General features: G+C 51.3%; 1 protein-coding gene across 1 annotated transcript in view; it reads left to right on the forward strand.

Annotated features, from left to right (window-relative positions):
• POLE (DNA polymerase epsilon, catalytic subunit) overlaps nt 1–18,662 on the forward strand; it is a 33,301-nt gene extending 14,639 nt beyond the window's left edge. The window contains exons 22-48 of the mRNA XM_059484958.1: nt 625–769; nt 1,249–1,406; nt 3,333–3,528; nt 5,688–5,902; nt 6,160–6,262; nt 6,446–6,526; nt 6,599–6,721; nt 6,809–7,027; nt 7,346–7,552; nt 8,709–8,852; nt 9,181–9,321; nt 11,541–11,694; nt 11,774–11,880; nt 12,779–12,955; nt 13,339–13,562; nt 13,710–13,930; nt 14,528–14,732; nt 15,126–15,299; nt 15,556–15,681; nt 16,164–16,296; nt 16,389–16,575; nt 16,664–16,795; nt 16,901–17,094; nt 17,290–17,490; nt 17,769–17,894; nt 18,020–18,109; nt 18,320–18,662. Coding sequence (XP_059340941.1) covers nt 625–769; nt 1,249–1,406; nt 3,333–3,528; nt 5,688–5,902; nt 6,160–6,262; nt 6,446–6,526; nt 6,599–6,721; nt 6,809–7,027; nt 7,346–7,552; nt 8,709–8,852; nt 9,181–9,321; nt 11,541–11,694; nt 11,774–11,880; nt 12,779–12,955; nt 13,339–13,562; nt 13,710–13,930; nt 14,528–14,732; nt 15,126–15,299; nt 15,556–15,681; nt 16,164–16,296; nt 16,389–16,575; nt 16,664–16,795; nt 16,901–17,094; nt 17,290–17,490; nt 17,769–17,894; nt 18,020–18,109; nt 18,320–18,433 — 4,297 coding nt within the window. The 3' untranslated portion in view covers nt 18,434–18,662. The remainder of the gene's footprint in view (nt 1–624; nt 770–1,248; nt 1,407–3,332; nt 3,529–5,687; nt 5,903–6,159; nt 6,263–6,445; nt 6,527–6,598; nt 6,722–6,808; nt 7,028–7,345; nt 7,553–8,708; nt 8,853–9,180; nt 9,322–11,540; nt 11,695–11,773; nt 11,881–12,778; nt 12,956–13,338; nt 13,563–13,709; nt 13,931–14,527; nt 14,733–15,125; nt 15,300–15,555; nt 15,682–16,163; nt 16,297–16,388; nt 16,576–16,663; nt 16,796–16,900; nt 17,095–17,289; nt 17,491–17,768; nt 17,895–18,019; nt 18,110–18,319) is intronic.
• The last annotated feature ends 9,083 nt before the right edge of the window (nt 18,663–27,745 follow it).

Raw genomic sequence — 27,745 nt, forward strand, 5'->3', positions numbered from 1 at the left:
GGACAGATGTGGGAGCATGTTAAACACTCGAGTTTTCAGAGATATGGAACACATTTCCTGTGAGGAAGAAGGGCTGAGAAAGCTGGGAGTTTTCATCCTGGTGAAGAGAAGGCTCCAGGGAGACCTTAGAGCCCCTTTAAGTGCTTAAAGAGATTCCAAGAAAGATACAGGCAGATTTTGGGCAACAGCCAGGAGTGGTGGAACAAGAGGGAGTGACTTCCCACTGGCAGAGGGCAGGGTTAGATGGAATATTGGAAAGAAATTCTCTGCACAAGTTGCCTGGAGAAGCTGTAGATGCCCCTGAATCACTGGAAGTGTTTCAAGGTTGGACAGGGCTTGGAGTAACCTGGTCTAGGGAAAGTTGTCCCTGCCCATGACAGAGTTGTTGGAATGTGATGAGTTTTAAGGTTCCTTCCAACATCAAGTGATCTGTGATTCTCTCATTCTATGAGCATTCAGATTCCTGACACTGCTGTTGTATTTAAAGGTTTCCTTTGCAGAAGGGAGCAGTGGATGGAACAGGCTGCTGCCTAGTAGGGGACACAGAACTGATCCTCACCTCTCATCCACTCTGCTCCTGACAGTGGCCTTCCTTCCTTCGTTCCTTCTTCCTTTCTTCCCTAGGAGACCTCTAGAACTGGATACCGATGGGATTTGGTGTGTCCTTCCCAACAGTTTCCCAGAGAACTTTGTCATCAAGTCAACCAATATCAAGAAGCCAAAAGTAACCATCTGTTACCCAGGTGCCATGCTGAACATCCTGGTGAAAGTGAGTCTGGCACCTGTCCAGGCCAGCTCTGCAGCCTGGGAAAAGGAGATGGAGAGCTGATGAGTTGGGAGAGCCCCTCTTCCATGTCCACTCCCTATGTAGTGGGTGAGATGTTGGGGGTGATGGCCCTGGAGAGCATCTGAGTGGAGAAAGAGGCTCAATATCCTCCTCAGAGAGGGGGTTTGTAAGAGGCCAGGTTAGGTGCATGCTTACTTGTGCTGGTAGGGAGTCCAGCACAAGGTCTAAACCAATGCTCTGCTTACTCCAGGCTCTATAAGAGAAGAAAATATCATTTTAGGGTCCAAAGCCTTTTTCTCTCAACAGGCAGGAAAGGTGCTTTGACTTTTGAGTCCTAAATTGTGCTATAGCTCCCAGAGGGTTGTTCAGGTGTCCCTTTGGGCAGGGTGTGTCCCAGGGGCATCCCCTGGTGTGACCTGGCAGCTGTAGATTGAAACTGTTCTCCTGGGGCTGTGCCACAGGAAGGCTTCACAAATGACCAGTACCAGGAGCTGCAGGATCCAGCCTCACTCACCTACGTCACGCGCTCAGAGAACAGCATCTTTTTTGAAGTGGATGGTCCATACCTGGCCATGATCCTTCCAGCCTCCAAAGAGGAAGGCAAGAAGCTGAAGAAAAGGTGAGATTTCAAAGCTTGAAATATTGTCTCTTCCCCTGAGTTGAAAGACTAAGGATCTCGTTGCCTTTGTACATGTGGGGCATGTTGGTCCTTGCCTCCAGAGCCAGCAGCATTTGAGTCACTGGCTTTAAATGACAAGTTCCTTATGTCAGATCATTGAATGCAGCTACTATGGCAGTAAATTTTAGCAGATAACAGGAAAATTACATTTCTCCAGCCTAGTGACCAGACATCTGCCTGTTTGGCTCTGAGGTGTGCAGGAGAACATTGACTTTGCTTCTGAGAATTTCTAATACTGCTTCTATTCAATCCAATCTGTTTAAACTTAGCAGTTCCTGCCTTCCTATTTTTCAAGTGTTAACAGACTTCCAGTAACACTTCTCCTATGTATTTGCCCTTCCCTCTCCATCTGTAAGTAGGACTGGTTCTGCCATTACTGTCACATCATGGGATAGTTGTACCCAAACTTCACTGATTTCTCAACGACCACCTCCTAACCAAGAATGTGAGCTAGAGCACTAACATCCATTATTTTGGGTGGCAGCCCACAGACCTGGATCTGACTCCAAAACATGCTGTTGCTGTCCCCAGCACTCTCTGTCCTCATAATTCTGAACATTTTGTGCTTAATCCCTGACAGGACAAGGTTCAGCACACACCATTCCCTACCAGTGCCCCTCTCCAGGCATTCAGACCCTTTTGCAAGAGTCAAAGTGTTGCTCAGCTCTCAGTGGGCTGTGTTTGTACAACTCTCCTCAGGAGCTCTGGATTCCTATAGTTTAGGGGTCTAAGAAAGGGCATTTATTACCTGGTCACTCTCCAAGCACAACAGCCTGGAGATGGCTACAGGCACCGTGGTCAGTGGAGGAAGGAAAGGTTGTGCTGTTGGGAATGTGGGTAGGTGGGAGAAGGGCTGGCCAAGCAGGTTTGAGTATCCCCTCTTCTCACTGGTTATTCCCACAATGGTGGTTTGGGGTTTTTTTGAGACATACCGATAATTTTCAGGGCTGTAAAAGGCAAAGCAATGCAAGAAAAGAAAAGGCAAGAGGGAGGAATGTTCCCTTAAGTGTGTCATGGCTGCATCCAGTTTTCTCTCAACCTCTCTGCCAGCCTTGGAGTTGCCAGTTTCCTGCTTTCTAAATCTCTTCTTAATATCTTCATTTCCCCTCTTGGGCTCTCATCTCCTTCCCTTACTTACACAAGATTTAAGGTCACTCCTCACCCTCAGTGCTGCATCAAGGTTTGGCGTGCTCAGCACAAGAAATCACGGAGCTGCTGCATTGAGTCCAAAGGAGGCCATGGAGATGCTCCAGGGGCTGCAGCCCCTCTGCTCTGGAGCCAGGCTGGGACAACTGGGGTGTTTACATGGGGAAGGCTGCAGGGAGAGCTCAGAGCCCCTCCCAGGGCCTAAAGGGGATCCTAGAGAGCTGCAGGGGGACTCTGGACAAGGGCTGAGAGGGAAAGGACAAGGGGGAATGGCTTCCCACTGGCAGAGAGCAGGGTTAGATGAGATATTGGGAAGGTATTCTTGTCTGTGAGGGTGGTGCAACACTGGCCCTGAGAAGCTTTGGCAGCTCCACAGTGTTCCAGGCCAGCCTGGACAGGGCTTGGAACCACCTGGCCTAGTGGAAGGTGTCCTGCCCATGGCAGGAGCATGGGATTGGATAATCTTTGAGATCACTTCCCCTGTGGTTCGATGAATCAGTGTGGATGATCTGGGGCAAGAGCTGAGGTCCTTTTCTAGACCAAGGTTGCTAGAGAAGCTGTAGATACTTGAGATTATCCAGGTGCAGCTGTGGCTCCTTTGAACATGCTGGATAGTGGCACAAAGGCATGGGGAGAAGCAGCCTGGCAGGAGGGACACCAGTGGCACCCTGAGGGATGTGTCCCTTGGTGCAGGCCAGGTTTATTCACACTCTCTCCCAGGTACGCCGTGTTCAATGAGGATGGGTCCCTGGCTGAGCTGAAGGGGTTTGAGGTGAAACGCCGGGGAGAACTGCAGCTGGTGAAGATATTCCAGTCATCTGTGTTCGAAGCCTTTCTGAAAGGCAGCACCCTGGAGGAGGTCTACGCTTCTGTGGCCAAGGTGGCCGATTACTGGCTGGATGTGCTCTACAGCAAGGTAGGCACAGCTCAGCAAGTCTGCGCTCCAAGCTGGAGCCTGGGAAGGAGCATCTGAGCTGCTCAGGCACTGTGGGAGGGTGGACTTTGTTTGCACAGTCAGGGGTCTCCTGTGCCACTTCAACACTCAGTCACTTCATAGATGACACTGAGCTGGGTGGGAGTGTGGATCTACTGGAAGGCAGGAAGCCCTGCAGAGGGAACTGGACAGGCTGGATATCCATGTGCCAAACCCAGTAGTGTGAGGTTCAACAAGGCCAAGTGCCAGGTCCTGCACAGGGGTCACAACAACCCCGTGGAATGCTCCATGCTGGGGGCATCGGGTCTGGAAAGGCACCTGACAGGAAAAGATCTGGGGATGCTGATCAACAGTGACTAAACACATGCCCAGGTAGACAAGAAGGGCAATGGCACCTGGCCTGTACCAGCCATAGTGTGGCAAACAGGACCAGGGCAGTAACCATCCCCCTCTGCTGGACACTGGTGAGGCACCTTGAACCCCTCGTGACAAGAAAGACATTGAGGGGCTGGAGCATGTCCAGAGAAGGGAAAAGAGCTGGGGAAGTGGCTGGAATGCAAGTCTAATGAGGAGCTGTTGTGGGGGCTCAGCCTGGAGAAGAGGAGATTCAGGGGGGACATTCTTACTCTAAAACTCCCTGACAAATAGGACGGAACCACATGGGACATACAACTCCCACAATCCATGTACAACTCCCAACATGGGAACTGGGCACTTCTCTCAGGCAACAAATGACAGGATTAGAGGAAACAGCCTCAAATTGCAGCAGGGGAGGTTTAGGTTGAGTAATAGAGAAAATTTCATCTCCAAAAGGATTGTACAGCTCTGACACAGGCTGCCCATGGCAGTAGTGGAATCCCTATCCCTGGAGGAATGTATAAGCTGTGTGGATGTGACTAGTGTACATGGTTAGTGGTGGCTTTGGTACTGCTGGGGGAATGATTTGGTGATACTAGAGGGCTTTTCAACCCAAATGATTCTGTGAGATAAGAGGGTGGGAGGGAACAAGAGTCTAACTGAGTCCTTTTCATGACCTGCTGGTCCAGGGGCATGATGTTCATCATAAATTCTCATCAGGTTGAACAAAGACACCGGTCACATGTCAGGAACTCTTTATGTTTTATTGTACAGTCGCTGTAACTCCAGCAACCAGCCTACTGCATAAACTCAAAAGGTGTTAGTCAACAAACCAATTCTTACAATATTTCCACAAGAGTGGAAGCAAACAAGCCCTTAATTTTGTACGCAACACTTCAAGAAGCTCTCAACTCCCACCACAAGCTCCTCAAAATGCACTGGCTCACAAGTCCCAATAGACCACCAGTGTTCAATGGTACTGGCTAACAAGCTGCAACACACCATCACACAAAGGTGCTGGTGCATGAGCCACAACACCACTACTCAAAGGTCCTGGCTAACAAGCCACAACACACCTTTACAAAAGCTCCCCACTCCCACAACAGGGTTCAATACCAAGTATGAAGTAGAATATGATGGCCGTTTGCTCAGGCAAAGCAAGTGAAGAAAACAATATCACCAGTCCTTAGATCTGTGTTGGTCTTGCTTTGGTCATGCCATATGGATGGTCGAGAGCTGGGGCAAACAATGAGACAAAGAAAGTGGTAGAGAAAGAGAGGAGAAAAAGAAGAGAGGGGACCTCTTTGCTCCCTTTCATGCACAGCAAGCCCTTATGGATGTGTGTTGGACAGGGGACTAAGCCTGAGTCTTAAGGCATAGCAGGGAATTGGCTCAGAACAGCACTGCCACACCTCTGTGGGACACTCTCTTCTAATCACACCTTTCCTGTAGCAAAACTCAGAATGTTTGAGACAAAACATGTTTAGTTCTGATCCTCTGCAGTCCTTTTTTTTGTGATGCTGTTTTACAACAAATTCTTGGTGAGCCTAACTTTGTATGCACAACACAAAGCTGTACTGCCACAGCTGGGCTGATGCAATTGATGCCAACCTGAAACCCACACACCCTCTTTTCTGTAGATCCCACTGGCAGCTGCACTGGGAAGCAATCCCCAGGCTCCCAGTAAAGAGACACATCAGCTGTGTGTGGTGTTCCCTCTTTCTAACAGCAGCAAAGTTTGATCATTAGTTCTTGCTAACTTTGGGCTTTTCCCTGGCCTTCAGGCTGCCAACATGCCTGATTCAGAGCTATTTGAGCTCATCTCAGAGAACCGCTCCATGTCACGCAAACTGGAGGACTACGGGGAGCAGAAGTCCACCTCCATCAGCACTGCCAAGCGCCTGGCAGAGTTTTTGGGGGACCAGATGGTGAAGGATGCAGGGCTGAGCTGCCGTTTCATCATTTCCAAGAAACCAGAAGGGTCTCCTGTCACCGAGAGGTAATCCCACCTGGAGGGGCCAGGACTTCTGGCAGTGTGTGAGAAACCAAGAGGGGATACACAGGCAGCAAGAAAGGAGGGAGGTAGAATACATGGCCAGGTGATCACCTGAATCTGGCACAGGCCATGAGCAGGGCAGTGGGTAACACTGGACGGCCCAGTGGCCTCGCAGGAGTTTAGGAGAAGCCTAGAGGATCTCCACAGGCTGGAAGAATAGATTGTGGGGTGCTGGGACATTGATTGCCTGCCTTCTCCAGGGCCATCCCCCTTGCCATCTTCCAAGCTGAGCCCAGTGTGCGCAAGCACTTCCTCCGGAAATGGCTGAAGAGCCCCTCGCTGCAGGACTTCAACATCCGCGCGGTGAGTGAGGCATCCCTGCGGGTGACACCACATCTGGGACACGGGCTCATCCTGTTGGAGACACAACCTGGGTGGTGGCCTCTTGTGCTCACAAAGCAGGGGCCTGGCGTGAGGGTGCTACTGGGATGTTTGATCCTGTGTCTGGGGGCTTTCTTTTCTGCCCAAGCTCTGCCCTCTTTCCAGATCCTGGACTGGGACTACTACATCGAGAGGCTGGGCAGCACCATCCAGAAAATCATCACCATTCCTGCAGCCCTGCAGCAGGTACAGGGCTGTGAGGGGGTGGACAGGAGGATTTCTGCAGGGGACTCAGTGTGATTTGGAGCTATTCTGCAGGTAAAGAACCCAGTGCCACGGGTCCGACACCCAGACTGGCTTCACAAGAAGCTCCTGGAGAAGAATGATGTGTACAAACAGAAAAAAATCAATGAGCTTTTTGTTTCAAAAGGCAAGAAACAGGTAAAGATGGGGAGGGAAAGGTGCTGGCAGTGCCAGTGGGGCTTTTCTCTTGCAGCCCCTATACTCCTGCTCTCCTTGCTCTCTCAGATTCTTGCCAACCCGCCTGTGGAGGGGACACCCAGCTCACAGGTCAGTGACATAGAGGACTTTGGGGCTGTCAAGATCCCTCTGCCACTGGTTCCCATTGCAAATAAGCGGAAGCGTATCCCTGCAGCAGAGGAAAGCCAAGAGATGTCCCAGGACCTGGAGCTGTCCCAGTCCTGGCGAGAGATCCTGGGCCCACCTCCATCCTTCGGCACCACCAAAGTAGGTGAAGCAGATTGTGCAGGGGATGCCCCAGGATTGTACTCATCCATCGAAGCTTGGATGCTTCCAGGAGCAAGCTGTGGATTTCACAGCTGCACTCTGAGAACCCACACTCTGAACACACATGGTTCTGGGATACAAAGAGAAATACAACCAGTACACAGAAAAGCAATCACTGATAAAGAAAAGGGGGTGGTGGCTTCATAGCTGGGGCAAAACATGATGTGAGACTGGAGGCTGGAGGGCTAGGCTGTATGATGTGATGTTGTGGGGCTGGGACGCTTTTGCTGATTTCTTTCTTACGGTCACCCCACTCAGGAGGAGCATCTGGTCTGGCTGCGCTTCCACCAGAAGAAGTGGGAGCTGCAGGCTCGGCAGCGGCAGGAGCGGAGGAAGAGGCGGCGGCTGGAGGATGGCGGGGCGGCGGGCGGAGGCGTGGTCCGCGATGCCTTGTCCAAAGGGCTGGGCAGTTACCTGCGCCGCACAGCGCGCAGCATCCTGGACTTGCCCTGGCAGGTCGTGCAGGTACTGGGGAGGGGACCTGCCACAGAGCAGCCTGGAGCACAAGCCTCACATTTACACTCTGTGGTCAAATGGTGAAGTTCAGGAGCCCTGACCTACCCCATGTAAGTGTTAGCCCTGGGGAGCCCAGTAGGGACTGCAGAGCCTCAGACTCACACACATCTGGATGGAAACAGGTGTCGACAGAGTCGTTCTTGGTGACTCTGAGATGCATGGGTAGATCTGCTGGTGGGGCAGCTCTAGTTCAGCCTGCTGGCAGCACTGTGTAGTCACAGAATGGCAAAAACATCAGCTGAGGCTGGGGCAGCTTTCCTGTGCCTCTGGTCCCACATCCTGCTCAGTCAGGGTCACCCAGAGCTGAGGTCTCAGGAACATGTCCTGGAATATCTCCAAGGATGGAAAGCACCACTTCCATGCATAGGCAACCTGGACCAGGTTCACCTTCTCAGGGAAGAAGTTTCTGACATGCAGAGGAACCCTCCTGCATTCTGCTTTGTGCCTATGATGTCTAGTCCTTCCACTGGGTACCACTGGGAAGAGTCAGGTTCTGTCCTCTCTGCACTTCCCATTGGGTATATATATGTGGATGAGATCCCTCTGAGCTTTTTCTGCTCTGAGATAGACAGTCCCAGTTCTGCCAGTCTTCCCTGATATGAAAGATGCTGCAATCCCTTCTTCCTCCTTGTGGCTCTTCACTCTATTCCTTATGTCTATGTCCTGTGTTAAGGAGCCCAGCACTGGACATGAGATTCCAGTGGTGCCTAGAAGCCGACAATGTACAAATGAAGAGGTGGGGTAGTGTCATCCAGGTGTTTTTACAAACCTTTGTTATGTGTGGCCACCTAAGCCCAGCCCCTGTCACCCACTTCATCCTCCAGAAAGGTGTCAGAGCTGCAGGTCCAGGACTTCAAGTGACTTGGATGACAATCCCTGGAGCTGGTTGGCCAGCCAGAGGCAGAGTTTCCTTCATGGTGCCCTGGGACAGTAGCAGGACACAGGGACTCCAGAGCTGAAAGTGATGACTCTCTAAGCCCCCACTTTGGTTGTAGCCACCAACTGACCATATAGATCCCTCCAGAGTGCTCTGCAGTGTAGATGTAAGCACTGATGGCATGTTGGATCTCCTGCTAGCACTGACCTCGTGCCCTATGTCCTGCAGATTGCTGAGACCAGCCAGCCTGGGCTGTTCCGGCTGTGGGCGGTGATAGGGAGCGACCTGCACTGCATCAAGCTGAGCATCCCCCGTGTCTTCTATGTCAACCAGCGCGTCCCAAAGCCTGAGGAGGGAACAGCCTACAGGAAGGTGAGGACCTACCCCTTCTGGAAGGGGAAACAGCTGCTTGTACTGAGGTAAGGCACTTCACCTCCCCTGTAAGCAGGAGTTACAAGCATCTGTCACGCAACACCTCCTACCCCATGGCTATCCCTCATCCAGGCCCTAGTCCCTCTGCTAATCCCAGTCTGCCTGGAAATCAAGTTCTCTATTAAAGGAATTTGTAACGTGCATGAGCATAACCCACTGATTTCATTAGGAGAGGGCACCAGGAGCTGGCCTGGCTCAGAGTCTGGCTCCTGGCAGTGGTGCCATGTGGTGGGATGTGTCCCAGTTATCCTGTCCCTTACCTTGGCAGGTAAACAGAATCCTGCCCCGCTCCAACTTAGTTTACAACCTGTATGAATACTCTGTTCCTGAAGACATGTACCAAGAGCACATCAACGAAATCAATGCAGACCTCTCTGCTCCGGACATCGAGGGAGTATATGAGACACAGGTAACTCCTTCGGGTGCTCGTCTTTAAGGGTTCCTGAGCAGTAGCTTGTTAGTCTGAGTTCCAGTGGTGAGACACCAAAAATCCAAGATCCTGGACATTGTCCAGGAAACTGGGAATTATGCTCATATGGACAGAAGTGCTGGGCATCACCTCATGGGTTACAGTATATTGAGAAAGGGGCTTCAGTTTATTTGGAGTTGGGAAACTTTGGGGAAAGAAATTGAGAGCTTCCTCTAAACTAATCCTGACCTAGCCTGCTGGTATTGTAACCAGGAAAGAGAAAGGGCATTTGGAGTAAAGCGGGGGAAAAACCCAACATATATGGAGTGATACATAGGTCTGAGTGCCATGTCCTCTAAAACAAAGTTGTAAAAGCTTTAGATATAAGAACAGCATATAACTAGAAAATTTGGGAAGAGCAAGAACAACCTAAATGAAATTCTGTATAAAGCAATGAGGCTAAAATTCAATTTGCCAATGCTGAGAATGAAGGTGGGAACCTGGGATGCTTGCTTCCAGTGAGGATGCTGGTTTGTCCAGCAGATCAAAACCTGATGACAGGAATTTAACGAAGAAGATACTGTAGTGAAAAGACCTGACCTGTATGGAAGTGGCAGAATAGACCACACCATTGTAAGAGTGGAGTTAAAGAAAGCATGAATGCTGGTGAATTTGATACTGAAATGCACCATAGGATTGTTATGGATGAAAAGTCCTGAGTAGGACAAGCTTTGCTGTGAGCAGAGGTGCCACTGGCCATGAAATGCTTTCTGAGGTGCAGGAGGCTGCAAGGGCAAAAAGATCATCACAGGGAGACTTGCTACTCGAGTTACTGGTGTAACTTATGAAGCATTCCAGTGGGACATAGTTGAAGAAAACTTTTTTATTCACCTCAAGTTTCTACTTTTGAAAAATCTGAAGAAAAGTCTCTCAAGGCAAGGCACAACACTTAATGATTATGTGGAGGCTGTGAAATCCTATGGTGATGTAAAAGGTTGAACCATATATGCCATCATCAATTGAAAATGGTCCTCGCCAAACCCTACTGAGGTTAGGTAAGCAGCAGGCAAAACGTCCTTCAGTTTACTTGTCTGAAGTGACTGGCTTGTACCCAAATTCTTTATATCTATAGAACTTCCTCTAGAAAAACCTGAGTCTTCTCCACTCTAGTAGAGTTTAATAAGTGGGAAGAGAAAAAACCAAGAAATTTAGAGAAAATTAAATGAGCAGCTGAAGTAAAACGAAGGACATGGAGAAGTTTTAAAGATATGAAGGGATTTAGATAGTCATGGGGTACCAGCATCTGTCATCTGAGGGGAGGTTGAGTGAGTTGGACTGTGCAGCCCAGAAGAGGCTCAGGGGACCTGCTTGATGGGAAGAGTGGAGAAGAGGCTCTGCTCTGCACCCAGGAAAGAATGGGCAACAGTGGACACAATCTAAAACATGTAAATTCAGTGTAAATGTCAGAAAAAACTTCTGCAAATATCGTTGAGCAGGTTGCCCAAGGGGTTGTGGAGTTTCCATCCTCAGAGACATAGTTAACCCAGCTGGACACTGGCCTGGGCAAGGAAAGCTCTGTCTTGATCTTTAAACATCTGCAGTGCAGTTCTGATCATTATCCCAAAAACCACAGCAGGACTAACAGAGGGATGCAAGGGAGGGAACATTTTGCCCTCAGGGATGGAACTTAGATGGGAAGGCTTCATCTTGCTGAAGAGATGTGAGGGGCCTCTACAACTAAAACTAGCACAAGGGAAGAGCAATTAGGCAACAAATGTTTGTTACTTCTCACTAGTTTGGGACCAGGTTCCTCACCAAGCCATTCAAGAGTCTCCAACAGCAGTGGACTTGACAGCTATGGGGTTAATAAAACAGGATGGCTCTGTGGTGAATCTCCCACCATGCTCCATTATCTGGAGGTTCAAATGGAGCCCCTGCCTCAGAGTGAGAGACCACAAGTTGCAGAGCAGCAAGATTGCCCAAATATTGCTCCACATGTCCTCCAAAGTACCTTGATGGTAGGGTCTGGGCGTAGATAGTAGATGTGGATTTCGAGATACCTCTTCTGTAGCTTTATCAAGGCTGATAGTACCAAACTCATGCCAAGGCACCTCAGATATGTGCTACCTGTGGCTTTTAATCTGGGTTGTTCTAGGTCTGCAACCCCCAAGAAGAGCTTAGTAGCAGTTGTTCCATCACATCTCTCCCCATCATTCCAGGTGCCACTGCTGTTCCGTGCCCTGATCCACCTGGGCTGTGTGTGCATGGTCAGCAGGCAGCTCGTCCGGCACCTGGCAGGGCGAGAGGCTGAAACCTTCAACATTGAGCACCTGGAGATGCGCTCACTGGCTCAGTTCACTTACCTGGAGCCAGGTGAGGCATCCTGGAGAGGGGCTCCTGGGGCACCTGGCACCCATGGGCACCACTGATGCTCTGTGCTCTGTGTCCCCAGGAAGCATTCGCCACATCTACCTGTACCACAGCGCCCAGGGCAGCAAGGCAATCCTGGGCCTCTTCATCCCCTCCCAGCGCAAGGCTGCTGTCTTTGTGCTTGACAAGGTAAGGAGGGCTGTGGAGAATGGAAAACTGGGGGTGCTGATGGCTAGACATGACCTGGCCATATGCCCTGGTAGCCCCGAAAGCCCCCATGTCCTGAACTGATCCCCACAGCAGGGAAGGGAGAGATTCTGCCCCTCTGCCTTGCTCAGGTGAGACCCCACATGTGGAGCTGCTGAAGTAAGTTCAGAGGAGGCCACTGAGATGCTCTGATGAAGGCTGGAGCGCTTCTGCTTTGTAGACAGGCTGGGAGAGCTGGAGGTGTTGAACCAGGAGAAGAGAAAGCTCCAGGGAGACCTTAGAGCCCCCTCCAGTGCCTAAAGAGAGCTGGAAAGGAACTTTGGCCGAGGGACAAGGGGGAATGGCTTCCCACTACCAGAGAGCAAGATTAGGTAGAATACTGGGAGGAAATTGTTCCCTGTAAATGTTCTAGGCCAGGTTGGATGGGGCCTGGAGCAACCTGGTCTAGTTGACCTCAGGTTGCACTAGGGGAGGTTTAGGATGAATATTAGGAAAAACTTCACCAAAAGAGTTGTCAAGCCCTGGCATAGCTGTCCAGGACAGTGGTGGAGTCACCATTCCTGGAGGGATTTAAAAGATGTGAGGATGTGGCACTTGGAGACATGGTTTAGTAGTGGCCTTTGGCAGTGTTGGGTGAACAGCTGGGCTTGATCATAAAGGTATTTTCCAACCTAAACAATTCTGAGATTATGTATTATCTGTGGCAGGGGGTTGGACTAGACAACATTTAAAGGTCCCTTCCACCCCAAACCTGGTAGGGCCAGGCAGCAGGAGGTTTCTTCGTGCATCACACATCCCTGCCAAGTTTTAGAAGGCCCCTGCCACTGCACATCCCAGGGTTGCTCTCCCTCTGCTCTGACCTGGTCTCTCTTCCACCCAGGTACGCAGCAACCAGATGCCAAACCTCACCACCCTGTTCTCAGTGGAGCGCACGGCTCTGCTGGAAAAGGTGGGCAAGGAGCTGTTGCCCCCAGACAAACACACCTTCGAGGTGCGTGCTGAGACCGACCCCAAGGCCATCTACAGAGGCGTCCAGCGGCTGCTCTTGGGCTACAAGGTGAGATGAAGGTGTGGGGAAGGTTTCATTGGGACTGTTTGGACTAAGGGAAGGATGCTGTGGAAGGCACTGGTACAGCAGTTCCAAGAACACCTGCTTGTAACTGCTGGACCCACAGTCATGAAGTGGCTGCTTGTTTTGCTTGTGTGGGGCTTATCTGGGGCAGTGTCAGCAGCAAGGGCACCTCAGGATCTCACTCCATCCCTGCACTCAGCTGGAGAGCTAGTGTTGTTGAAGGTGGGTGCGTGCTTCAGGAATGCTGGGGTGTGCTGTCCCAGAACCGTGGGGACCTGCTGTGGGGATGGGGCACCTGACACCACCTGACACTTCCTGTTGAGCAGGTGAGAGGTGCACCAGGACATGTCTCTTTCTTCTTGCTGCAGGACGAGCGCCGGGGCCCCACATTGGTGGCTGTGCAGTCCAACTGGGACCTGAAGCAGCTGGCAAGTGGGATCCCCATCATGGAGGAGTTCCCCTTGGTCCCTATCCGGCTGGTAGACGACATCAGCTACTCCGTCCTGGACTGGCAGCGCCATGCTGCCCGCCGCATGATTCGCCACTACCTCAACCTGGACACCTGCCTCTCCCAGGCTTTTGAGATGAGCAGGTACCCAAGGTGGCCATGTTCCTCTGAGGCTGCCATGCCCTCAGTGGGACCACAGGAGTTGCCTCACCCCTTGAGGGGACTGTCAGGGTCCCTGTTTTCCCTGGAGCCACGCTCATGCCAATGACCGCTGATGTCTCTGTGCCTCAGGTACTACCATATCCCCATTGGAAACCTCCCTGATGACATCTCCACCTTCGGCTCCGACCTGTTCTTCTCACGCCACCTTCATCGTCACAACCACCTGCTGTGGCTGTCCCCCACGGCCCGCCCCGACCTGGGGGGGAAGGAGGCCGATGACAACCGCCTGGTCATGGAGTTTGATGAGAGAGCCTCAGTCGAGATCAACAACCCTGGCTGCTACTCCACAGGTGAAGAGGGAGGAAAGTGGGAGCACTGAATGGGGCAGAGCTGGATCCTGCTCTGTGAGTCCTGCAGAGGTGTGGATGCAGTCCCCAAAGAGTCTCTATGGTGACAGTTGTAACCAGCAGCTTTTGGGTTTCAGCATCTGTATGGGTAAGGAGGATGCTATGGGCATGCCCTGGAGCAGGGAAGGCTCACCTGAAACATGTGCAGGCATCAAAAGGGGGATTCTTTACCAATGACCACTGACATCAGCACTTGGCAGACCACCTGCAATGTTGTCAGCCCAAGGATAGCTCACTTGGTTATCACTGGTGATGCTGGGACAGACCTCTCTTAGGCAGCTTGAGTTCTTCTAAGGTCCACTGTTGCAGCCTCCAGGAAAACTGGTGGTCCCCAGAGGGTCAGTAGATCTGAGTCTTGTTGAAAGACAAGGCTCAATCAACACCTATGAAGGTCCAGTCATGCCTGTGAAAGCATCTGCCCTCTGAGTGCGGTAGCACCTCTAGATCACCCTGTACCTGTGAAAAGCACTTCTGGCAGCAGCAGGAGAGTGTTCCTGGTCCTTTCCCTGTCTCCCTGCTGACATCTGTGTCTGCTCTTAGTGTGTCTGGAGCTGGACATCCAGAGCCTGGCTGTGAACACCGTGTTGCAGTCTCACCACGTGAATGACATGGAAGGAGGCTCCAGCATGAGCATTAGCTTCGATGTGATTCAGCAGGCATCCCTGGAGGACTTGGTCACAGGGAACCAAGCTGCCAATATCCCAGCCAGCTATGATGAAACTGCCCTCTGCTCCAACACTTTCAGGTGTGGCTTGAGAAACAGCAGGAAGTAGAGAGGTAGTCTCCACCCTGGCAGGTCCCCTCAGGGTCCTACTTCACTCCCTCCTGGCTTTAGCCTTTCCCCAGCAGTAGGGCTGGTAGGGTGATCTAAGTATAAGTCCAGTGCATGGCAGGCATCTTTTCCAGCACATTGAAAGATCCTCAGAGCTGCCTGGTGCCTCAGCCAGCAGATGCATGGGGATGTTGCTTTCTCCTTTGTTCATGCTCCCCCAGGTTATAGAGGCATATATGTGCTGAGGGCTGAAGAAGGGAGTTCCTGTTCTAAATCCTCTAGTGTGTCCCTAAACATGTCCCTGTCAGGAAGGGGGAAGTGTTGCTGGTTGCTGGTGGGGTGATGCCAGTCTCTGCTCGTTGGCAGGATTTTGAAGAGCATGGTGGTGAGCTGGGTGAAGGAGATTACGCAGTACCACAATGTCTATGCAGACAACCAGGTCATTCACTTTTACCGCTGGCTCCGCTCTCCTTCCTCCCTGCTTTATGACCCAGCACTGCACCGCACGCTGCACAACATGATGAAGAAGCTTTTCCTACAGTAAGTGAGGTCAAGTGTGCCAGTCTGGTGGATGGGGAATGGAGAGGCGTGATGTTAGTGACCAGGATCACCCACAGTGATCCTCCAGAAAGGTGGGCAGTAGGAGGGACCTCTCATCCTCTTTGGGTGACTTCCCTTGCCCGGTGTTGCTGCATGTTGACTCTAGGCTGACGAATCAACACGTGCTCTTTGGGTCACATATGCCCCTCATGCATTGCTTTCCTGCCCACTGATGCCACCCTGTGCCCTCTTGCAGGCTAGTGGCTGAGTTCAAGCGCCTGGGCTCCTCTGTGGTCTACGGCAACTTCAACCGCATCATCCTGTGCACCAAGAAGCGGCACATTGAGGATGCCATCAGCTACATGGAGTATATCATCAACAGGTGAGGTGCACCTGGAGGTGGGGCTGGGACAGGGCTCAAGACCAGGGAGGAGGATGCTGATTTTTTGTCTTCTAATGCACCTCAAAACTGAATTTATTTTTTTGGCAAAGCTACAGAAGGGACAAGGCTTCCCAGTTCTCTTGCTGTCATGCCTGGAGTAGTGATCTGTCCCTAGCTGCCCTCTATGGGCAGTATTCCAAGTATACTCATAGGATTCAATCCTGAAGAGATTTCAAGGAGAGCCTGAGATGCCCAGCAACTTGTCCCCTGGCTGGCTGTCCACATCCCAGCTGTGGTATAGGCACCTTGACACAAGAACAAAGAGCCAAGTGTCCTTGGGCATGGCTTCCCCTGGGATCCCTAGCAGGGGCCCAGTGGAAAAGGGGACACTCCTCTCTCCTGGCCAGCACCACGTCCCCACAGTGTCCCATGGAGTAGAGATGGTGCTGACACAGTAACTGACTGCAGTTTCCTCCCTCCAGCATCCACTCCAAGGAGATCTTCCACTCTTTGACCATCTCATTCTCCCGGTGCTGGGAGTTCCTGCTCTGGATGGACCCAGCAAATTATGGAGGTATCAAGGGAAAAGTGGATTCTCGCATCCACTACGGGGAGGTAAGAGATGGGAAGCACCCTGTCCCCTGGGAGCAGAGTAGGGAGGTGTTGGCTGGGCATGAGAGACTGCTATGCATGTCTATGACCCCCAGAAGGACACCAGGAAGACATTGGAAGAGGAGGAGGAGAGTGAGGAAGAGGAGGAGGACGAGGCGAGGGAAGAAGAGGAGGAGAAAGGGGAGCCAGATGTGGAGGAGCTGCTGGAGAATAACTGGAACATTGCACAGTTCCTGCCCCAGGCCGGCTCCTGTCAGAGCTACTTCTTGATGATCATATCAGGTGAGCAGCATGGGGAGATGATGAGGTCATTGTGCCCCTCCAGTGCCAATTCTGGATAGGAGCTGGAGCCTTGCCTATGTCTTCCCAGCCTACATCGTGGCTGTGTACCACAGCATGAAGGAAGAATTGCGGCGTAACACCCCTGGGAGCACCCCCATCAAGAGGAGGAGCACCAGCCAGGTGTCCCAGGAGGCTCTGGGGGAGCTGAGGGCCATGCCTGGTGAGTGCCAAGCCCCAGGGCGGCCCTGCTGCAGGTAGAGACACCCACCTCGCTTGCCCTATGTGCCACCAATCAGTTCAAACACTCTCTGCTTTACCCCTCTAGGCACGATCACCTTCTCACAAGATTACGTGGCCAATGAGCTCACCCAAAGCTTCTTCACCATCACCCAGAAGATCCAGAAGAAGATGGCTGGTTCCCAAAATGCCACAGAGCCCTCAGACATGTTCCCAGTCCTGCCTGGCTCCTACCTGCCACTCAACAACCCAGCTCTGGAGTTCATCAAATATGTCTGCAAGGTCAGCAGGGGTGGGCCAGGCTCCTTGGCTGAAGGACTGGGGTCTGAACTGAAATTCTGGTCCTTGTCCGTTGCTGCAGCTTCTCCCAGGATGGATCTTTTTACTGGGTCCTGAATCTATATGAGGGTCACAAGGATCTGAGCTGTCCTTAGAACAGTGTCTGCTGCTAGGCTCATCTGGCTTTTACCCTTGCAGGTCCTCTCCCTGGATGCTAATATAACCAACCAGGTGAACAAACTACGCCGGGACCTGCTGCGCCTCATCGAGGTGGGCGAGTTCTCAGAAGCAGCCCAGTTTCAGGACCCTTGCCGCTCCTATGTGCTTCCTGAAGTCATCTGCAGGAACTGCAACTTCTGCAGGGATTTGGACCTGTGCAAGGACCCTGCCCCTTCCCAGGTGCAGCCTCTCTCCTAGGGACAAAAGAGGCCCCAGTGCAGCGATGCTGGAGGCCAGCCGATTATCTTACCCACTTTATCTCCCCTTTGTTTTGCAGCTCTGCCTGCTCTCCATGATCATCCTCTCCTAAAGCAAATTTTCTGTTCATCTTTTCTAGCTGCATGTGATGGATCTGAGCATGCTTGGGCTTTGGCTTATGTTCTGTCCTCTCCAGAAACAAGTTCCACCATCCCAGTGCATGGGACTTGCGGTGCTTATGCCCCTCTTTTTGCCCCTAGGACAGGCTGGTGGTGCCCGGCTGGCTCTGCCCCAGCTGCCATGTGCAGTATGATACTGATGCCATTGAGATGGCGCTGGTGGAAGCCCTGCAGAAGAAACTGATGGCCTTTGTGCTGCAGGACCTGGTAAGCACAGGGATCCCCCACTCTGCCTATTTCACTGGTTGTCTGTGCCTGGACACATTCACTTTGCCACTGGCAGAGAAGCTTGGCCTCATCTCTTGACCCACCTGAACCTCCTTGGCCTCCAGGTGTGCAGAAAGTGTCATGGTGTGAAGGAGACACACATGCCTGTGTACTGCAGCTGTGCTGGAGACTTTGCCCTCACCATCTCCTCCCAGGTACTTCAACACCTGCCGAGCCCGGCAGCTCAGTGAGGGGCCCTAAGGTGCCCTGTGCCCCCTCTGCCTCTGCTCTAACTGCACATCCTGCAGCACCTGCTGAGCTGCTCTCTGGCCAGCCCTGCCCAGCCACTCCATCAGAGCCCTCAGAGCCCCTGGCTGCCCAGGATCCTGGGTAGCCTCCTTCCCTCCCTGTTCTTCTCTCCCCAGGTCTTCATGGACCATGTCAGTGTCTTCCAGAACATTGCCCGGCACTATGGCATGGCCTACTTGCTGGAAACCATTGAGTGGCTGCTGCACACCAACTTCCAGCTCCAGCAATGAGGGCTGGGCTGCTCTTCCTGCCTACTCCATGCTCTCACATCCATGGAGAGTGGTACTGGACCCCCTTGGCCATGGGCCAGACCACAAAGACACTGCACACCCCTCCTGCAGGGAGGGAAGAGGAGGAGAGCCATGCTTGGCAAAGGGTTGTCTTTGCCCAGAGCTGCTTGGTGGGGGATTTGGGAGTTTCCAGTGGCTAGAACTGGGTTCCACAGGTCTGTGCTGGCCCCAGGTGTAGTTTTAATTTTCAATTTCTGTAAATAAATGGGTGGTAGAAGGCAGGTGTCATTTTTAGGGAGGGAGGAATCAGGGGCTGTGGGTGCCAGTGGCTGTGGCACCACCCATAGCCTGGGTCTTACTGGTGGCTGTGGTACCAGTGGCTTCACCCCATCCTCAGCCCAGCCCTTGCCAGCATGAGGCAGGCAGTGCCCACAGGTGCTGCCCACACCTGCCAGCAGGTCCTGCCTGTGGGCAGCTGGCTGCACTGGGGTGACTTCCCTGTGCCAATGCGCTTGGGCATGCTTGGCCCGGGCATTTGTCAGCTCTCATTAAGGTATTAATGGGTCTGTCTGGTGAGGTGGGGGACCTGAGAGCCTATACACATCCCTGCAGGACCAGCAGCCCATGGCTGGAGGCTGTACATCCCTGCCATGGCAGTGCAGGGCTGCAGGATGGAGACACAGCCACCAGCTCTGAGCCCATGTCCCTCCATTTCACTGCAGTGGTGGCCCCAGGCAAGGTTTATTGACAGTCTGTACAGTAAAAGCAGGGCAACCCTGATGATGGGGAGAAAGTGATGCATCTGACTCCACTGATATCAGAAGGCTAATTAATTACTTTACTATATTATTCTATATTACATTAATCTAAACTGAATCTGCACAAAGCACTCAAGTGCCCAGAATGCTGTGACTGTCAGCTGACAGTGTGACACACACACGGATTCAATGGGTCAATGAATCAAAACACTCAACCCAGAATCTAATTACCAATCCTCTTCAAGTAAACAGTCTTCCACAATGCCTTCCACTTGTGAACAACAAGAGGCACAGCAATTGAGGTAAGATTTGTTTTTTCTCTCTCTGAGGTTCAGAGAATGTGAATCCAGAAAATATCCGTGGGAAGTTGTGCCTTGCTTTTCTCTGTGAAGCGAAATGCGGCTACAAGCTTGGGGCTGGCAGTGGTGGCAGAGGGGGCTGTAGGACATGTGCCACTCTTCCATGTGTGCTGCTCCTCATGGAGGCAGCAGGTCCCTCAGAACTGGGAGCTACTGATGGTTTCAGGCAGAGCGTGCATTATCCACCCTGCCACCGTGACCTTTCTGCTCTGGTGGTGCCTGCAATGGCATGGCATGGCATGGCATGAGGCTGGAGCAGCCCCAGAGTCATTCCCCCACTGAGGAACCATCTAAGGAGGAGACCAATGGGCATTGTGATGGTGGGACAGGGCCGTCACCTGTAGTTGTAGTCAGGGAAGCCAAAGTGCTTTTCAGGGTGGATAGAGGAAGAGCGTGGGCTGCACTGGGTGGTCAGACAGGTCCAGTTTGCACTTATGGCTGATGATCACACTGACCCTACACAGCAGCAGAGACCATTAGCCCTCACATGCTATGGGCACGGCATCCCAAAGGGCATGTGCTCACCAGAGCCATGGCATCTCAATGGGCACAGGACCACTGCAGCCATGGGATCCTTGTGGGCATGACACCAGGAGCTTTTGGGCATCTCAATACAAGAAGATAAAAATCTCTTAAAGAGCATCCAATGAGGGCTGTGAGGATGGTGGAGTGTCTAGATGTGAAGTCATACTTCACAGCTGAGGGCACTTGGTTTATTCAGACCTCACCAGGGGGGCTGCAGCTCCTCTTGAGAGGCAGGCACTGATCTCTGGTCCGTAAGCAGGGATAGAGCTCCAGAAGTGTTTGGACAACAAACACAGGGTGGGATTGTTGGGCTGTCTGGGCAAAGCATGAATCTTGTGAGTTCTTTCCAACTCAGGATATTCCATGCTTCTATGAAAAGAGGTGACCGGGTGCCGAGGAATAGCTCTGGAGCCCTTGGAGGATCCCAAAAAGAGGAAGAGCTTTGGGCTGGGCAGACCTGGAGCGGCACTGTGGTTGCACTGGGGTCGGTTCTCACTCCTGATGCGAGGCAGGCAGGGGGATGCTTTGCAGGACGGTGTGCTCCTCTGTCCCCTCCCGTCACCCGGCTCACCCTGGAGGCCGTCCCGGGGTGACACCATCGTGCTCCTGCTGCGCCTGATGTCCGCCTGATGTCCGCATCCCCCGCAGTCGCTCCTCTCCTCTGGCTCCCGGGGCCCTCGGCGGGGCAGCGAGGGAGGGGCCTGAGCGGGGCCGGGGCCTGCAGGAGCCGCCCCGCCCGCAGGGGGCGCTGCACGACCGGCTGGAGCGGAGCGGCTCGGCCGGGCTGGGCTGGGCCGGGCTGGGCTGGGCCGGGCTGGGCTGGGCCGGGCTGGGCTGGGCTGGGCCGGGTTCGGCCGGGCCGGGTTCGGCCGGGCCGGGCTGGGTTCGGCCGGGCTGGGCTGGGCTGGGCCGGGTTCGGCTGGGCTGGGTTCGGCCGGGCCGGGCTGGGCTGGGCCGGGCTGGGCTGGGCTGGGCCGGGTTCGGCCGGGCTGGGTTCGGCCGGGCTGGGCTGGGCTGGGCCGGGTTCGGCTGGGCTGGGTTCGGCCGGGCCGGGCTGGGCTGGGCCGGGTTCGGCCGGGCTGGGTTCGGCCGGTCTGGGTTCGGCCGGGCTGGGCTGGGCCGGGCTGGGCTGGGCTGGGCCGGGTTCGGCCGGGCTGGGTTCGGCTGGGCCGGGCTGGGCTGGGCCGGGTTCGGCCGGGCTGGGTTCGGCCGGGCCGGGCTGGGCTGGGCCGGGTTCGGCCGGGCTGGGTTCGGCCGGGCCGGGCTGGGCTGGGCCGGGTTTGGTCGGGCCGGGCCGGGTTCGGCTGGGCTGGGCCGGGCTGGGCTGGGCTGGCCAGGCCAGAGTTCGAATAGATTTTTGCTTCTACTTATTAAAGCCCTGATGTCCTGGGTACTGCAAGGAAGCAACTGGAGATGTTTTATCTCTTCTGGAGGGAACTATCCTGGATGACCCCAAGACTCCTCCCAGTCACCTGGCGCTTTTGGATCTGTAATTTCGAGACCTGATATCCCGGGTAGCAGACTCAGACTACTCCAGGGAAGCTGCCTGAGATGTTTTGCTCTTTGGTAGAAGGTCTCTGTTCGAGGATCCAGCTGAGACTCCTCCCAAGCATCTTATAGAGTCTTTTCACTAATTACCGATAAATCCTGACATCCTGAGTAGTAGTCCAAGACTCCTACAAGTAAACAACCTGAGATGATTTTTCTGTTTTTGAACAAAAGTGTATCTGCTGGAATATCCCTGCAGCTTCTCCCAGGCATCTCCCAATCTTTTCATCTCTACTATAGGCTTTTGATATCCCAGGCACCAGCCGCAGACTCCTCCAGGGAAGCCGCCCAAGATGATTTTTCTCTTTGTGGAAATTGCATCTTCTAGGTTCCACATTAGGCACCTGCCATGCATCTTCTGGAGTCTTTCTGTCTTTTATTTCAGCGCCTGAAATCCTGTGAAAAACGCCAATCACTTATTTAAAAATTTTAAAAGTTTAATAGTAATAAAATGGCTATAAAATAGTAATACAAATTAGAACAATAAGAATTTGGAATCAGAGCTAGGACAATAAAGGACAATAAAAGCAAAGAACACAAAAGTTCAGATGCTTTCCTTAAAAAAAGCATGGCTTGCTAACAAAGGAATAACTCTTAAAAGTAATAGCCTTTTGCATATTCATATATCTCATACATGATGCAGAAATTCTTTTCAAACAAAGGGTTTTCTCTGGTTATTGTCAAGTTCTCCTCCTTAATCCTGTTGGCACCTCAAAGATGAAAAGGAGGTGGCAGAAAGTTTGTCTTTTCCGATAACAAGGCAATATTTATTTTCTTAGAGCTTGTTGCTGTTATCTCTGTGCGAAGAATTTCTTGATTATCTCATCTCTTTTTTGAGCTAGTTAAAGAGTATCTTACATAGCATAGTTTCTGTTTTAACATTATGTTATAACCTAAAATTGTATTTAACACACTACATAAAATAATTAGTACAGCATAATTTTCTAACATAACACATATAATATTCATTTTAATATTTGCGGAAAGCCAAGCATTTTTCACAATCCCAAATAGCAGCCCCAGATTTCTCCAGGGAAGGGATCCAAGACGATTCTTTTCTGTTCATGGGACCTACATCCTCAAGGACCCACCCCAGACTCCTCCCAGGCATCTCCTGAAGGCTTTACACAGCTGCTTTAGTCTCCTCAGAACCCAGGAGCAGCTCAAGGCTCCTCCAAGAAAAGCAACCTGGGATCCACCTGAGATTCCTCCCACTTCTTACAGTGCCCTGTGGTCATGGGTAGCAGCCCCAGACTCCTCCCAGGGAGGCCTCCAAGATGATCTTTCTCTTCTGGAGGACTCTGCATCAGACAGATGCAAAATACAGCACCATGGATCATTGCAGAACTGTTGACTCTGCATAGGTCGAAGGCCCCAGAAATTAGTCTGGGAGCATTTCAAGGATCTTGGATAGTTTATGACTTCTTCTAAGACATAAAAGCCTCCTCTCCCATCAGAAGGGATGAACACTCTCAGGCTGTGGTGTGAATGTCCTGCTGTTTTTCCAGGGCTGGGGGGTTTTACTGGATAAAAAGCAGTATCCCACCTCCCTTCCCTGGCTCAAATCCCACCTTGCACCCCTCTCCCCCTGGGCTGTTCCCTTGTCAGCAAAGTGCTCAGGAGGATCTCTCTGCTCCACAGCCTTCCCAGCCACCAAAGGAAGGAGTTCACTAGATCCCCCTTTTCATCCTTTTTGCAGAAGGATGAAAATGGAATTCAGACATCACATTTGCCAGCCCCCTGGTGAGCCAGGACTGCTGATAGATGATAAAAAAGACCACTTACTTAAAGGACAAGATGCTTTCTTAAAGTTAAAAGAATACCTGTGCCAGTTAAAATATATTTTTCTTTAGATTTAATTAAATAATTTTACTTTATCCCCTAAAATTATTTTCCACAATGGATGCTCAACTTGCAAGTGTTGCCCATAATTCTGTAAAGGCATTTTCCAGACTGAGAAATCCAAATATCTGGTGTGCATGCTGTGGCTTCAGCCAGCACAGTCCTTCTCCTCTGCTGCCCTCACAATGACACCATCACACAGCCACTACCTGCAGGTCTCTCTTAATGATTCATCAGTCACTTTTCCTCTTTTCCTACCTGTCTCATTGCAGCCTGATTTCCTCTGCTGATTCTTATCTATAATTCAACTCATCTGCCTGTCCATTCTCCCATGTTCACGTATCCCCATTTTTGTTTGTATCTCTTGATTGCATGTCCATCTGTGTCAGGCTGATTTACAGGTACTTTAGGGTTGGGATGAAAACATTGAATTTTGGTGGCTTTTTTAAACATGGCATAGCTTTTGATACTTTTTGATTTCTCCTGATGCTGCATCATGGTTTAGAAATGGTATTCTCCAAGGCAGTACTCCCACTAAAACCATGTGCCCCTCCCCTCTCCAACTGGAGGTACAAAAGGTAAAGATACCAGGTTGAGATAAGAACAATTCACTGGAAACAGCAAGGAGATAAGAAAACGAACTATAGCAGCAACACTGCTAATAACGAAAGGTATAAGAAATTAAATTATTACTGGGGAAAATTCCCCACTAATAGATACAACAGATGTTTTCTCAATTGGAAGCAAGCCCTTCTCAGAAGACAGTGCCTTTCCCCTGCACCCAGCAATTACATGAGGTGGTATAAAATAACATCAGGGTCCTGGACATGTCTGCTCCTTGCTACTGCAAAAATGGCCCCTGTCCTGGCCAAAACCAGGGCACCTTGCATGCAGGTGAGCTTACAGGAAAGGCACTGGACAGAACTAAACCCCTCACGGGACCTTCCCAGGCTGTATTCTGTTGTGCTCTGGCAGGGGTCAGTGACAGAAGAGATCTCACCAGATATAGCTTAGTCCTTGTTGCCTGAGCAGGAAAACAAGTGGCTCCAGGCTGCCCAGAAACTACTTTGCCTCGGGGACTGTTGTGCTACCCCATGTGGGACAGTGTCGGATTCCCCTGCGGAGGCAGAGATGGATCACACTCATTTGATGCAGAACAATTTAACTTCTCAGGCCTAAACTGACAAAGAAATTAAACAGTTTCCTCTTGTGCTCATTAAAGCCATGATTCCTGGAGCCTTTCCTGGAGGACAGCCTCACTTACCATCCAGGCTCTGGCTCTATGGAGAATTTCAGGCAAGAATGAGCTCACCACAGTTTCTGGAGCTCTTGGGGGTAAATCATACACCATGTAGAGGATGAGGTGGTGTAAGAATGTTTTAACATCTGCGGAGAGCTGATGGTGATAAAGCTGTTCCAGGATACCAAGGTGTCTCTGCAGACAGGTTAGAATAGAAAATCAGAGGCACAGACTTCTGGATGATAGAATGGAGGCAGACAGGGACAGGCCAGGGACAGGTGCCAGTCCCACCCGAAAGGGTGACTCTTTCTGCCACCCGTCAACCAGAGGGTCCCTCTGGTTGGCAGGACATGGAGGGCACATGGAGGGCACTGACCCACCAAAGGAGAGCAGTACTAAGGCTGTGACACATGGAAGCAGCCCTTCCTCTGGAGGTGCCAGCAGCAGAAGCTCTTGGGGCTGTGAACAGGTCAGGCCTCCTCATGTGTTGCACGCCAACAGCCTCCTCTCTTAGGACAGCACTCCCAGAAACTGCTGCTCTACCTGTGCTACATGCAGAGTTATAGGGATGCAGTAGGACCTAGAGACCATGACAACTCTCAGAGGGCCCCTTCACTGACTCAAAGGATAAAACAGTATCTCTCAGTCCTAAGGGCATCACCTTGCAGGTTACCAGAAGTCTGGCCCAAAGAGAAGGTTCCCACCTACTTTGTGTGAAAACTAATCCAGACCCAGAGCAATTCCCCACTCACCAGATTGCACAACTGGTGGGGTCCTGCTCAACTGAAAATCCCTGACACTGGACCCTTTGATCCTGAACCTTTCCTCACCAGATGCTTTCCTGGCCAGCAAACACCTTTTCTCCAGCTTCTGTCTCCCCTATAAGTTTTCCAGAAATGGAACAGTGTTTTCAAGCCATGGAAACCACCATGTTGCTGTAAGATCAGTCAGCATCAGGTTTTGATGGCTAAATCTTCAGCCTGTCTCATGCCTGAGGTCTGTGTAACAGCCTTTCATCAAGCTGTTTCCACACTGAAATCTACCCAAAGTCATGACAAAATCAACACTGAAAATCAACCCTGAAAACGAATAGTTTCAAGCTTTGGTGACTGCCTAGAAACAAACACTTAAACAAATAAGCCAAAATCTCTTTTCTTGATCACCAGGATGGTGCTTCTTTATTTGCATTGCTTGCTTCTCATAGGGTTGAAGGAATCATCACGTACAGCTGTGGAAAGATCAGGAGAAACAAAAAGCAGAATACTTCCAAAAGCAGCACATGCTGATGTTAGCCAGATGAGCAGCCCAGCAGAAGTTCCCAGCATGTCAAATGCAGCTTCTCAGTATACCCAGATAACAGAACAGGGAAGGATGGGGGTGGGGAATAAACAGTCTGGTCTCAGACTGGAAGAAATCCTCAAGCCATTAAGTGTTGAGGTTGGGAAGGTAAAGAACTGGGCAGGAATTGTAACACACATTCAGCAGACGAGAAGGGGAAGAACAGCAAAGCCAGTCTGTCTCAGAGACGGGAGGCAAGAACCTCTGGGAGAGGTGCCTCTACCTGAGAGGCGCCAGAAAGGAGACTCAAAACCTGAACATGACTGCCAGCCTAGGAAGAGCCCAGGAAGTGTGGTAGTGATGGAAAGCCTGGCATTCCTCACCTTGGGTGTCATCACAGGGCATCTGGAAGACTCACGGACACGGCAAATGCTGGCATCATGGGGTCTGGCTGTTGGACCATTTCCTGAGACTAGGGAGCAAGACAGAAAGAATGTGCACGAGGGAAACTCACTCTCCTTCAGTTCAGTTTTAGAGCAAAACTGCCTTCTCTTCTTAAAGGCCTTCTATTAAACTCTGTAATCTTGTTGCAATTTTGCAACCTTATTCTCTAAAACTTCATCAAATCTAAGAGATTTGTATTGATTTCTGTTCCAAGTCCCTGGCAGAAATGGGAGCTCCTGAAAGTGAACACAACCCTTTTCAGCATTCTGGAGACCCCTTGGACAAACACAGATGCTATTCAGACAAAAAAAAAGCACTAGGGGAGTGAGGTGGAAAATTTCTTGATCCCCACAAGCAGCACAAACACAACCCCTGATTTCAGAACACTGTAACTGTAGAAGAGTGTAATTCTCAGCAAATAGTGACTCCAGGGATTTAGGCAAAGAAATTAAATAACACTGCCTCATCCACTTGTGCACTTGGCCTGGATGAAGTTTACAGCACAGTCCCAGACCTTCCAGCTTAAAAACAGACCAATAGATTGCAGTTTAAAAAGCAGGGAGAGGAGAGGAATTGAGGGGTTGGTGTGTGCAGATGTAAAGAATGGGCATACAAACTGATGGATGATAGGAGAAATTTTGCAGCCATGAAAAGAATTGTCTTTTTTTGGCAAAGCTTTTACAACCTGCACTGAAAATTGAACTGATTAAATATATTATTTTTTTTCCAATTTCTGGGTTTTTTCCTGTCTTCTCCCTTGGAGCTTATCCTCAAAACCTGAAATGAAATCCCTTTCAGCTTTAGGCCATCGTAAGGAAAGGCTGGAGGAGAACAGTCATTGTTAAATACAGAGAATTTTTTCTCTCCTAATTTCTTTACCCTGGTATGTTAGAGAGCAGATTTTGAACTTGCTCAGGTTCTGCCCAGCTCATTACAGACATCAAGAGCTGATTTATCTCCATCACAAGTTTCTCCATCTGAGACAGTTCGTGATGTCTCTTCATAGCTGGTGAGCAGAGATCCAGGCTGAGACATGATTCATTGGCCAGCAGCAGGAAAGGGTTTGCTGGGGAACCAGCTGCAGCCTGGAAGTGCCCATTTCTCTCCCTTGACAATGACCAGCTCGGATGAAGAAGGCATCACTGTCCCATCTCATATGAAAGTGCTGAAGCCATGGTAGGCTGGAGCAGGTATCAGCCTCTGTGACATTTATTCTCTGAATGTAAGCTGGGCCTGTTCCCCTTGAGACCAAGGGAGACTGAGTCAGGTTTCTCCACAGTTGCCTCTGCTTCCTACAGGCCCAGTCCCTGCAGTCTGG

Source organism: Ammospiza nelsoni, chromosome 18 (genome assembly GCF_027579445.1).
Source record: "Ammospiza nelsoni isolate bAmmNel1 chromosome 18, bAmmNel1.pri, whole genome shotgun sequence".
NCBI lineage: Eukaryota > Metazoa > Chordata > Aves > Passeriformes > Passerellidae > Ammospiza > Ammospiza nelsoni.